This window comes from Cyprinus carpio, chromosome A21, assembly GCF_018340385.1.
Source record: "Cyprinus carpio isolate SPL01 chromosome A21, ASM1834038v1, whole genome shotgun sequence".
NCBI lineage: Eukaryota > Metazoa > Chordata > Actinopteri > Cypriniformes > Cyprinidae > Cyprinus > Cyprinus carpio.
In genome coordinates, this window is record NC_056592.1 from 8,013,069 (window position 1) to 8,026,910 (window position 13,842).

The following is a 13,842-nucleotide window of genomic DNA, read 5'->3' on the forward strand; positions in this document are numbered from 1 at the left end:
TTGATTTGTTAATCAATCAAATGACAAATGGTGTGTCTTGATTGGTCCAGATGCTACAACCGCAATGTCCTTCAACTGTCCTGGAGCTGATGAGCGCGTCCTGAGCGCATTCTCAACAGCCGGCGCCTGATGCGTCTTCTGTCTTCTTCTTGATTTAACGGTGGATCGCAGACTTATAAGTGCATTACAGCCACTTACCTGTTCTAGTTTTGACCTCATATTTTGAAACCTTTTCACATTAAAGAAAGAGATTTTTTTCTTTATTGTCTTCTTTTGAACATACAGATCATTTATGGTGGTGATAGTGGTTTGGACCTTATATATTGATACCTATCAGGGTAATTAATGGTCAATTATCACTACAATGATAAGAAATAGACTTTCTAGCTGACTTCAAAATGGCTTGTCTTGTGCGCATGTCCATTAAGTTCACGAGACTGTAGGCAATTTTCGGGACCAAACGTGGAGTGTGAAAGGGGCTTAGGAGAAAACTCTACCAAGTCAGAATAACATCTTTTGGAGTTCATCACTCTTCAAAACAAGGAAGACTGTGATAGAGACTCCAACACCACTGAACCTCCAAACCATCAACACTTTCATCTGAGACTGCATCCAGATGCTCGTTCAATGGCCAAGGCAATGCAATTATAGTATTTTACCACTAAACGAAATAGAGGTTTAGATTAAGGTGTAGACCCTCTGTTGTAAAACGGCAACTGATGGTTTCACACTCAGGTGGTTACAATTATGTGGTAGTGTTTAGTTAATAAAAACTAATTCCACTGCAACTCCGCCCATGTATGAGTGTTTGTAGGTTTGTTTGTTCAGATTAATTATGTGGTAGTGTTTAGTTAATAAAACCTTTGTGCACAAATTACATGAGTGTCTGGTTCTGTCACCATTTGTGAATGGTGTCCCTTTTACGATCCGATCTAGCTACTTGCTCTAATGCATTAGTACTATAAGGAAGTTATATTCTATGGCTACGAAAATATCCTTTCTTAGAGTTTATATGAAAAATTACACTGAATGTTAACTGGACCAACAAACAGATAAGTTGATTGTAATATTAATTCTGCTACAGTCCCTTCTTGCAACTAATTAAAAAAATTTTAATTAATTGTAATTATTTATAAACATTTCCCTTCTGAGCTAATTTGCTACATTTGAGACAGGGCCTCTAGTATCTGGTAATGGATATAACTGAGTATCATGTGATGTGGTCATGTGATCTCAACATAAGGCAACTTTTGTGTTTTCAACAGGTCTCTTTACCCTCACACTGTGTGCCCCTCAGTTTGTCTTTGTAAATGAGTCCAAGACTTGGGCAGAAGCTCAGAGATACTGTAGAGATAAATACACTGATCTGGCCACCATTGGAAATGAACAACAGACAGTCCAGTTGCTTGACACAGTGAATGATGATTCCATTGATTTGGCCTGGATTGGACTCTATGATGATCTGAACAGTTCCAGGAAATGGACTCTAGAGGACAGTGATTTCTTCAGTGTTGGAGAGAAAAACTTCAGGAACTGGTATAACCATGGACCAGGCAATTCTGGAGCACAAAGTCTGTGTGTTTACATATATTATGGGATATGGTATGCAGCAAGCTGCTCCAATAGATTTTATCTAACGGTCTGCTATGATGGTGAGCTGTTCTATTAAAATACATAAGATGGTGAACAAAATTGAAACTAAACCATCCATATCACATAAATAAATATTATAATCAATATAAAATGCAAGAACAAAAAATGCTATCACAACTTATGCATTTGTTTACCAGTACAAAAACTGGACTGAAGCTCAGAGTTACTGCAGAGAACATCACACAGACCTTGTCAGTATCAGAAATGAGTTTGAAAACTATAAGATCCTATATTTATTACAAAATTATTATTATCAAAGTGTTTGGAATGGACTGTACAAAACTGGATCTTGGTCAGATCAGAGTAACTCTTCATTTACTTACTGGAGCACAAGGCAACCAGATACTGCAGGATCCTGCACTGTAGTCTCATTCAGTGATTCTGGAAAATGGATGGATGAAAACTGCAATTATGCATTTCCTTTCATTTGCCACAGTGGTGAGTAGATCTTAAAGGCTGTTCACACCAAGGATGATAACTATAACAAAAGACATAAAGATACACAGCACAACAATAAAAACTATAAAGTTCACAGCACAACTATAACAATGATAAGGAACGATATTGTTAGAATCACTTTTAGAACGTTTTTTTTTTTTTTTTTTTTAGCTGATGGGCGATAAAACTTTGCAAATTAGCCAATCAGAATTCACTTTACTTTAAAAAGCTTGAGCATTTAAAGTGGTAGACAACATAACTGCAGCATGCTTATAAAAACTGGATTTTATCGTGCATTGGTGTGGAGACTAATACAGTTACTGTACCATTATAGTTATCATTCTTGGTGTGAATGGCCTTTTAAAAGGTTTAAAAGGTTAGTAGTTCACCAAAAAAAAATATGATTTCTGTCATCTATGGAAGTAAAATAATGACAAAAGTCTTTGAAACAAAAAAGCATGTTGAATTGCACTAACTGAAAAAATAATGAATTGTATTAACAGTGCTTGTGTGGCACCCAAAGGATTTGTTGTTTTTATTCATTTGGACTATAATTACAAAGGTAGTGGATTCCTAGAAACCACTGGAAATCTGAAACCAACTGGAACCAAAAAGAAAAATGAACACTGACTACACCACCCTGGGAATTTCACCCAGGGAAATAATGGTCCGATAAGGACACACAGGTTCGTTTCCACAATGTTACAGCAGAGATGTGTATGTATAGAAAAAGAAAAATGATACTTTATTTATAAATAGTATAAAAACAGTTCCACACACACACACACACACACACACACACACACACACACACACACACACACACACACACACACACACACACACACAAAAGCCAAAACAAGAGGAATGAGTTTGGCTTCAAAATAATGACATAACTAAGGGGCAAATTAACCAATAAGACAGTCAAGAACACATTTCAGATGGCGGGTAGAAATAACAAACCCACCCAAATTCCACTTCACGGCGCACTTCAACTGTACACTATTGTACTCACTCCACACACCACAATCTCAAACGTAAAGCCATGTTGGCCAATCAGGATCCTGAAATAGTTTCCAGTAGGCGGAGATAACATCGCAGGCTCCAAGCCAAAAACTTACATGGTTACTAACGTAACCTCGGTTCCCTGAGATATGGAACGAGTACTGCAGTGAATATAAAACAAACCAATGGCGGTAAAGCCTGCCAAAGCCCGCCAGAATGGGCGGGGGCATGTGGCTATATAAGCGGCACATCACCGTAGGATCCTCAGGTTACATCGACTAAAGCGATGACTGAGTCGTGCAGCTACATAGTACACAAAGTACACAGTACTCATTCCTTATCTCAGGGAACCAAGGTTACGTTAGTAACTGAGTACGTTCCCGGTTGATACTTCACTGATCGTACTGCGTTTTGTTAAAGATGCTTATGGAGAACCAGTTCAATCCCGCCATGCAATGCTAGAGTAACGACTAATACTTGAACTTGCATTAAGCACCCAACGGGGCCCAGAGGAACCAAGTATTCTGCAGAGAAACCCCGCAAGAGGCAATAGGGCCAAACTCAGAGAGGTCGGCCCGGCCTTGTATAATCGGTCCAGAATAAAACAGTACAGCCTGCGAACTCACTGAAGGCCAAGAGCGTACTTGAAGGAGGCAAACTCCAAACTTGTAGTCAAATGACAAAGTGCCCTGCTATGCAAAAAGGACCCGCGCCTGTAAGGTCGGGACGTCCAGACTGTAAAATCTGGTTAATGTAGACGGGGAGGCCCAGCCGGCCCTGCACAAATTTCTGCAATGGACACACCGCTAGACCATGCCCAGGAAGAGGCCACGCCTCTAGTTGAATGGGCTCTTACTGCCATGGGGCATTGAAGGCCCAAAGAAGAGAGTATGCTATCCTAATAGCGTCAATTATCCATTTGGAAATTCTCTGCTTTGTGACCAACTGACCCCTTGGTGTGGCCACCAAAGCATAAAACCGCTGATCAGACCGCCTGAACGGGGCGGAATGCTCAACATAGACTTTCAGTGCCCTAACGGGGCATAGTAAGTTTAACTCTTGGTCTTGCTCTCTGAAGGAGTGCCGAGAGAGTTATTACTTGTACTTTAAATGGAGTCGAGAGTACTTTAGGTACATAGACCTGCCTTGGTTTCAGGACGACCTTGGAGTCGTTGGGCCCAAACTCGAGGCAGGTGGGGCTCACTGATAGCACCTGCAAATCTCCCATATGCTTTACTGATGCTAATGCTAGCAGCAGAGCAGTCTTAAGCGTCAGAGAACGAAGGTCAATGGATTGTAGCAGCTCAAATGGAGGGCTCTTCAGAGCCCTCAACACCGTGGGCAGATCCCTTCAGAAAATGAACAACCAAGTTGTTCCTGCCCACCGACTGGCCAGCTATATGAGCATGAGAGGATGCTATGGCTGCTATAGTACATAGACTTTGAGCGTGGAAGGGGAACGGCCCTTATCCAACAGCTCTTGTAGGAAGGACAATATCAGAGATATGTTGCATGAGATTGGGTCTGCTCCGCGGGCTGTACGCCAGATGGAGAAGAAAGTCCATTTAAGGGAGTAGAGATGCCTTTTAGATGGAGCTCTAGCCTGAGATATAGTGTTTAGCATGCTCTCGGAGAGGTTCACAAGCTCCCATCGAGAGGTCAAAGGTGCAGGGCCCACAGTTCGGGCTGGGGGTGCCATAACGTCCCTTTCGCCTGAGAGAGGAGATCCTGCCTCAGGGGAATGGGCCATGGCGCTGCTGAGAACAGCTGGCACAGCTCCGCAAACCAGTGCTGGTTCCTCCAGAGCGGGGCTACCAGTACCACCTTGTGTTTCTGTTCCTGCTTGATTACCTGTGGGATCAGAGTGATCGGGCGAAAATGGGGGGGGGTGGGCCAATCGTGGGCCAATGCGTCACTGTCCTTTGAAAAGTAAGTTGGGCAATGAGAGTTGTCTTCTGAGACGAAGAGGTCGACCTCTGCCCTGCCAAAGATCTCCCAGATTTTCTGAACTTTGGGGGTGGAGCGTCCACTCCTCCAAGGAGACGTTGCTCCGGGACAGCATGTCTGCTCCTAGGTTCAACCTGCCCGGACCACCTTCCTTCTGTAGACCATTCACAGGGACACACCCCGTTCCATCCACTGAGGATCTTTCCAAGGGGCCAGGGCAGCTATACAGGCCCGGTCTACCCTGACGTGAAGGCGTCCAAGACGCCAGGCGTGGAATGGAACTCATGGTTTCAGCTAGTACTGAAGGGGCCGCATATGGAGCACGCCCAGCTGTAGTATCAGAGACACATAGTCCATGAGGCCGAGCAGTTTCTAAAACGCTTTGTGAGGCAAAACTGTTCCCAGAAACAATATCCATTGGCTGGGAGACAGCGAGCTCTTGGCAAAATTGACCCTGAGTCTCAGGCACTCCAGGTGGCTGAGGAGGAGGGATCTTTGGGATAGTAGCTCTTCCTCCGACTGGGCCAGTCGTTGAGGTAATTCAGAATAAGGATTTCCATCTGTCTCAGCTGGGAAAGAGACGCATCCATGCACTTTATAAAAGTGCGAGGAGCTAGTGACAGCCAAAAGGGAAGGACCATGTATTGATAAGCCACTCCCTCGAAGGTGAATCTCAAGAATCGCCTGTGATGGGGGGCTATCTGGATGTGAAAGTAAGCATCTTTCAGGTCCAGAGAAAAGAACCAGGTTTTTTTTCAGTTAGTGCAATTCAACACTTGTTGTTGTTGTTGTTGTTTGTTTCAACGACATTTGTCATTGTTTTACTTCTATTGTCATCATTTATTCGTCCTCATGTCATTCCAAATCTGTATACATTACTATCTACTATGCCTATAGAATGGGGGGGGGGAACTAAAAATTTCATCTTTGAAGTTCTATAGAAGAAATAAATCAATATAGTTCTGTTACAACATGAGGGTGAGTAAACGATGACAGAATTTTCATTTTTGGGTGAACATCTTTTCACTGTCTTTAACATTTTCTAGCTTAGATAGTAATTCATGACATCTATCCCATATTGCCTCAATGTGATCATATCGATTGCAAAAAAGTACAGACGCAGTTTAATGAGGTTAAAGAGTCTAAAACTATATTGAAAATCTGGGTTTCAAAGTTTAATATAAATCTGCAAATAAACTAAGCTTTTGGAACTTACAAATGTAAACTAAATGTAAAGTGATGTTAAATTTTCAAAATTCAGCTTTTTTGACCATTGATCAAATAAGCAAATTTGGGACACTGATCATGTGAACTCCTTGGTACAAAAAGCATATGCTTTTTGAATCATCTGAAATCACATTGTAGTTCATGCAGTTTGATGGCTGATGTCATTAAAGCAAAAGGAAGAAAAACCAAATACTACATATTTTGAAATCTGTGTCCATTTTTCAATCCAACTTTTCACTAAATGCTGCATAAACATATAATTTATAATAGTAAAGATTTCATTAAATGTAAAAACTGCTTAGTCTTTGGTAGAAGTCAATGAATTCAATAGAAATATATAAGATACTTTGATATATTTAACACACACATAAATACACACACATAAAACTTCATTTGTTTCCTCTATTGACAGCATTAGCATCATCTCGCGAGTATTACTTTGTGAATGAGTCTAAGACCTGGACTGAAGCTCAAATATATTGCAGACAGAATTACACTGATCTGGCCACCATTGAGAACATGGAGGAAATGAACAGACTGATTAACACAGTTAATGGGAGTTACGATGGTTTAGCCTGGATTGGACTTTATGATGATGTGAACTGGAGATGGTCACTGGAAGACAATGATTTCTATCAGGATGGAGAGAGAGATTTCAGGAACTGGTATCATAAACCAGACAACAGTTGGGGGAACCAAATGTGTGTTTACATGAGTAATGATGGAAAATGGTTTGATGAGTCATGTGACAGCACACATCAATTTGTTTGCTATGATGGTAAGGACATTTAATTTTTTTTATAACTTAGACATTTTATTTCAGCTAATATGTATATACATGTGTCATATTTCATATCTCAGGTAGAGAGACCGCCACAGAGAGTTATATCGCAATCTATGACTGGAAAACCTGGTCAGAGGCTCGTAGATACTGCAGAGAGCATTATACAGATCTCGCCAATGTGAGAAATCAGACTGAAAACCAGATGATCCTTGGGAGGTCAGGTGGATATGGAGTCTGGATCGGCCTGTACAGAAACAGGATTTGGTCAAACAGTCAGAATACCAGTTATCAAAACTGGAGGCCTCAAATTCCTGGGTTGCCGGCACAACCAGATAATGGTGTTGACTATGTTGGTGCATATGGATATCAGCACTGTACTGCAGTGTCATTCAGATATTCAGGCCGATGGACAGATGAGATCTGTGTATCCAGTATGCCTTTCTTCTGCTACAGCAGTAAGTGAAGTGATGTGTGGTGTCCCATACTCAGGATTTGTGCTCTGCATTTAACCCATCCAAGTACACACACACACAATAGTGAACACACACATACACCGTGAAAACACACCCGGAACAGTAGGCAGCCATATTGCTGCGGTGCCCGGGGGGTTCGATGGGTCTCAGTTGTGGTATTGAGAGTGGAAGAGAGCACTGGTTATTCACTCCCCCCACCGGCAATTCCTGCCATACCTGAGACTTATATCCGCAACCTTTGGGTTACAAGTCCAACTCTCTAACCATTAGGCCACGACTGCCCTTTAGACACTAGGTCTCCCCATCGGGGAATCAAACCCCAGTCTTCCTAGTGACAGGTGGAGATACTGTCCACTAACAAAGAGTTTAGCAGGAATGAGAAAGACTTTAATCACCTTTCTCCAACATGGAAGATTTAATTTGGACAGATATAATACATTGCATTTGGTATACAATCATGACAGGAAAATAATCAATTAACTACTAATTTGTACAAGGACAACTTGTTAAAAAAAATCATGATTTATTGGTAGATCAGTGACCGGCTCATGGCAACTTTTTTTTTTTTCTGCTGTAAAACAATTCACAGGAACCTGCACACAATATTCATGCACCCGTCAGTATCACTTTGTGAATGAGAATAAGACCTGGACTGAAGCTCAGAGATACTGCAGACAGAATTACATTGATCTGGCCACCATTGAGAACATGGAGGAAATGAACAGGCTCATTAAAACAGTACGTGGCACTTACTTTGGATCAACTTGGATTGGACTCTATGATGATCTGAACAGCTGGAGATGGTCTCTAGATAATGCAGCATTAGAGGGAGGATTTAAAAGCTGGTTTGTTCGGCAGCAAGTGAACTCAGGTGGACAGAGTCTGTGTGTGTACGTGTCATATTATCGGGGAATATGGAGTGAGGCCTTTTGCTCCTATAGATATCCTTTTGTTTGCTATGATGGTGAGAACTGCTGTTGGTCTCTTAAGAATTATAACAAAATATTAATGATTAAATTATATATCACATATTTAAATTGCTTCCAACAGGAAGGGCAAACGCTAGTACAAGTTATGTGTTTGTTTATGAGTACAAAACCTGGACTGAAGCTCAGAGTTACTGCAGAGAACATCACACAGACCTCATTAGTATCAGGAATGAGACTGAAAACTCCAGAGTTACATCATTAATTCCATATTCTTCGGTTGTTTGGATCGGACTGTACAGAACCAGATCTTGGTCAGATCAGAGCAACTCATCATTCAGTAACTGGAGAACAGGACAGCCGAATAATGCTGGAAACAGTGAATACTGCACTGCAGTGTCATTTAGTGACTCTGGGAACTGGACAGATGAAAACTGCAACACTGCATTACCTTTCATTTGCTACAGCGGTGAGTAGATCTCTAGCCTGAAAAAAAGAAAAGAAAAAAAAATAATAATAAAAAACCTATACTATATATATATATATATGCATCATTACATTTTTCTCTGCCCTGACAGCATTCGCATCAGCATCATCCCGTGAGTATCACTTTGTGAATGAGTCTAAGACCTGGACTGAAGCTCAGAGATACTGCAGACAGAATTACACTGATCTGGCCACCATTGAGAACATGGAGGAAATGAACAGACTTACTAACACAGTTAATGGGAGTTACAATGGTTCAGCCTGGATTGGACTGTATGATGATGTGAACAGCTGGAGGTGGTCACTGGAAGACAATGATTTCTATCAGGAAGGACGGAGAGATTTCAGAAACTTTTATCATGAACCAAACAATGCTGGGAATGAACTGTGTGTTAACATGGATTATAATGGAAAATGGTTTGATTATTTATGTGACAATTCTTACCCATTTGTCTGCTATGATGGTAAGACATTCTAAATGTACATTTTGAGTTTCCTTTCCGTAAAACACTAGTTGCTGAGTCAAAGCCTCAACAAAAGTTACTGTCATTGTAGTAAGATTTCTGAAAGATGTCTTGGCTTAGTTGGCCTGAATCAAAAACCCATTGTATCACCCAAAAACACCATGTTTATTGAGTGTTATGTAGATGCAAGCAGATAATTGTAGCAAAATAAAGATGTTCAATGTTCAAATTGTAAACTTAAAAAAAAAGAGGGTAAATGTCAGTGTATTTTAGATATAAATACATGCATTTAAATGATGGATTGCCACATGAATTAACCAATGATGTGACTTTTTTTATCTCAGGTAGAGAAAACGCCACTCAGAAGTATGTTATGGTATATGACTTTAAGACCTGGACTGGAGCTCAGAGCTACTGCAGAGAGAAATACACAGACCTGGCCAGTGTGAGGAATGAGACAGAACATCAAGAGATACTGAGCATTACCCAGTATTATCGGTATTATTATGGGGCTAATGTATGGATTGGTCTGCACAGAAACAGACTGTGGTCAGATCAGAGCAGCTCCTCCTTCACATATTGGCTCCCGTACACTTCATGGGTTGCTGCAGAACCAGATAATGGTGCAAATGTCCTAGTAGAGCGGGGATCTCAACACTGCACAGCTGTGTCTTTACAAAACTTTGGCCAGTGGACAGATGAGAGATGCTTTGCCAGTTTGCCTTTCTTCTGTTACAGTGGTGAGCAAATATATCTATAGTACTATAATGAAAATGCTGTTACACACAAAAACAAGAAAATATGCATATAAATGTGGATTCTGTAAAAAAAAAAAAAAAAAATTCTGCATAATAAGTGTATCAAATGATACTTATGCTAAAGTTTTGCTAATCCAAGCCTTCTGTTTGTTTTTTGCTAAATCTGATGACCACCACATCAACCTATTCAGATGAGTATGGTATGTTTGAGTATAAATGTGATCTATTTGTTTCTGCTATTTTCAATAAAGCACTGTAAACGAATTTGGAGGTTTTGGAGTTTTATGTTTACATGATGTAATTGAGACTGAAACTGAACTGAAATGAATTTTTTTTCAATGTAGCAAGTGAACATAAAAAATTGAGTTCTGACCTCTAAAATCTTTTACAGTGTGGGTGTAATCATTATTAATTTGAACACCTGACCTGTTACATTTTTTTTTTTTAATCAGTGATGGGAATGCGAGTAAAAGTTACAAGTCTAGAAAATTTATCAGAATCTCAGATTAAAGAGCTTGTGATTATACAGGTAAGTAAAAGTCAATATGACTCACTTATCTACAATACTGAATATTTACTATGTTTTTATATAAACATTGTATTTAATACTTTATTTAGTTTATTGGTACTACATATTAATTTTCTATATAAACATTTCATTTCAAAAGAACCCTAGGCAACAGTGCAATAAATACTTTTAAATTTGAATAATAAATACATTTTATACTTAAACAATATGACTGACATATCATATCAGTGCATGGTTGTCATGATGCTCATATATTTTCAGTTACAAGAGGAGCTGATGAGGCTTGGACTTCCCAGCAACGTCACCATGAATTTAAGAGACTATCGTAAGATCAAGCCCTGACAGCGGATGTTCCAATGGTCCTATTAAAACAGTGAAGGGCTTTGTATCAAAATTAATGTAGCCTGAATTTAACATTAAAATTATGGAAAACTTGGCTTAGAGTAGAGCTGTACATAGTTTAATCTATAGTTTAATCTATAATCTATAGTAACATAGCTGTTTTCTTTACCAGGACTTAGAACATAGATGCCATATGAAATAAGTGTTTTCATTTTTAGGTGAATTATTCCTTTATTAATTATTAAGATGTAGTAAATAATTAAGATGTAAAACACAGATTTTTAAGAAATACAATAATACAGTGTCATGACTGGACAAACATACTGGATACAAAGAAAAAGAGTAGCTGTCACTACTCATTTGAGATACCAGACGCCTTGAGTTGAAAGCAGACAAGAGTACGGCTGCAGTCTGGAGAGCAGTGCAATCAGCGCAGTCAAGATAGATAGCTTATATCTCGTGAGCCCCATCACTTCTGTTCTCATGAGCCCTATCAGATTGGTCATGGCGGTGGCATTGCAACAAAATACAGTAGAGAGATATGAATGTTACTCAGAAATAATGTACCAGATTCAGTATGCACCTTATTGGTGACCCTTGCGTTAATATACTGCAGTTGTGTCAGCCTGTGATACATGCTTCAGAGGCAGCATTTCAAGGCAGGAAGGCATCAAGGCATGTCCGAATCCAAATTCTGCTTTACTTCCTGTCTCCGGAGGAAGTAGGATAGATGTATCCTTTGCTGCCTTTGATATCCCACAATCCTGTGTGCTCCATTCCGCGACTGTTGAGCTAAAAAATAAAGATGGCGTCTGAAAGTTGCGTTTGTGTGTAATTTGTGTGTATATTTCTGACTAACTTTTTGCACTTTTTATGTTATTTCCTGTTATTTGATGTTACGCTGCCTGCAAAGTCATTGCCTCACACGGCAGCGAGGCAGCAAGTCAGCTGCCTAGGCTTTCGGACGCAACTGTAATAAAACTGCAGCTCATTAATTAACAACATATTTTTGTTTGATCCATTTTATTCAATCCGCCATCAATTAGCAAGTGCACTCATGCAAAGACATTTTTCAAGTTCAACACTTTTTGTTCCATTCAGTTGTAAATGCTGCTGATAGAGCAGCTTATTCACCCAGACTGCCGCAGCCCTGCAAAGACACATGCGTGTGCATGTCCATGTGTGTGTGTGTGTTTTCTTTTGACCCTACCAGGTCAAGAAAATATGTTCACCCCAATTTTACAATCTCTCCACTGTCTAAAACAAAGATCCAAAAAAAATACAATCCATCAGACTACTATATATCTATATATATATAGCTCAGAAATATCACACAGAAAACAAATCACACATTTTAGCTTCAGGAAGAATTTAAGAAAATTCAGAACATTTAAGTGATTCTTATTCCAAAGGAATAAAGATTTTGATCAAGTGTTGTGTAAAGCATTTGTTTCATGTAACAGCAGAATGTTTTTTTGGTACATTTAATACAGCAATTATGTGAACCATCAGGTTTATTGATGTCAGTTGTGTTTATAAAAAGGATCCCTCCCACATTTTGTAAACAGTATAAATATGAAAACAGTGAGATCATTTAAAACAGAAGCAGCAAGATAAAATATGAAGCTTCAACTCAAAAGGTAAATTGTTGACCATTTTAAAATATATTTTAAATGTTTAATAAATGAGACAATTTACAGTTAATGCAAATAATGCATAATTTGCAGTTCATATTTAGCCCAGAAATATCTCACAGAAAACAACTCACACATTTTAGCTTCAGGAAGAATTAATCCGATGAGGACTTCCCAGCAACTTCACAATGCATTTGAGAAACTAGTAAAACTGGTCTATGAGAGGGTAGGACAGCATTCCTGGACAACGAATGGTTTTAGATTTCATGGTTTTTCAAACTATCACTGACCTACATTTTGAATGTTCTCTCCCTTAAGAAAATTACTCATGGTTCTATTATAGTAAAAGTGTAGTAACCATGATTGTTATTATTATTATTATTATTTTGCCACATTGATTACCATTTGTATAACCACAGTTTTACTACAAATACCATGGTTAAACTATGGTTATTGTAGCAAAACCATGGTTAATTTGTTGTTACCACGGTTTAACTATAGTACCCATGTTTTTAATTTATTTATTTGTTTTTAGATGTAGTAAAACCATGGTCAATTTTCGTAAGGGCTAAGCTATTGTTAACAGAAATATTGAACTTTAAGTGGTATTACTAATATTTTATATTATATTTTAAATGTTTAACAAATAAGGCCATTTAAAGTTAATACAAATAAGGCAAAATTTACAGTTTTTGAATACATTTTGATCAGTTCTTGTTTCTCATTGTTTGCTAAATAATGATTAATGTAGGTTATCTGTACTCATATTATTGCATTGTTGCAATTTTCTTAGATTTAGGGGATTTGATCACCTGGGCACACATTTTAATTTTATATTTGTTAATCTATTTGTTAAGATATTCTTGATCGATCAAACATAATGACAAATCAAAACATGGGCAGCAGGAAAGACTCATATGATCTAGTCTCTAGTTATTTAGAAATTCTGTTTCTCTGTTTTATGGTCTAAATGGTCACAGCACTCACAAGTTTAGAAAATTTAAGTGATTCTCATTCTAAAGGAATAAAGATTTTGATCAAGTGTTGTGTAAAGCATTTGTTTCACGTAACAGCAGAATGAGGAAGATTTTATTTTATTTATTTATTTATTTATTGGTACATTTAATACAGCAATTATGTGAACCATCAGGTTTATTGATGTATTATTGATACTAT

General features: G+C 38.8%; 1 protein-coding gene across 1 annotated transcript; it reads left to right on the plus strand.

Annotated features, from left to right (window-relative positions):
- The first annotated feature begins 1,798 nt into the window (after positions 1-1,798).
- LOC109108111 (macrophage mannose receptor 1-like) lies at positions 1,799-11,970 on the plus strand. The gene is made up of 10 exons (XM_042778821.1): positions 1,799-2,091; positions 6,683-7,048; positions 7,132-7,509; positions 8,117-8,491; positions 8,578-8,922; positions 9,032-9,403; positions 9,748-10,143; positions 10,353-10,361; positions 10,614-10,690; positions 10,952-11,970. The coding sequence occupies exons 1-10, from the start codon at positions 2,046-2,048 to the stop codon at positions 11,030-11,032; spliced, it is 2,445 nt and encodes an 814-aa protein (XP_042634755.1). The 5' UTR covers positions 1,799-2,045; the 3' UTR covers positions 11,033-11,970.
- Positions 11,971-13,842: the final 1,872 nt, after the last annotated feature.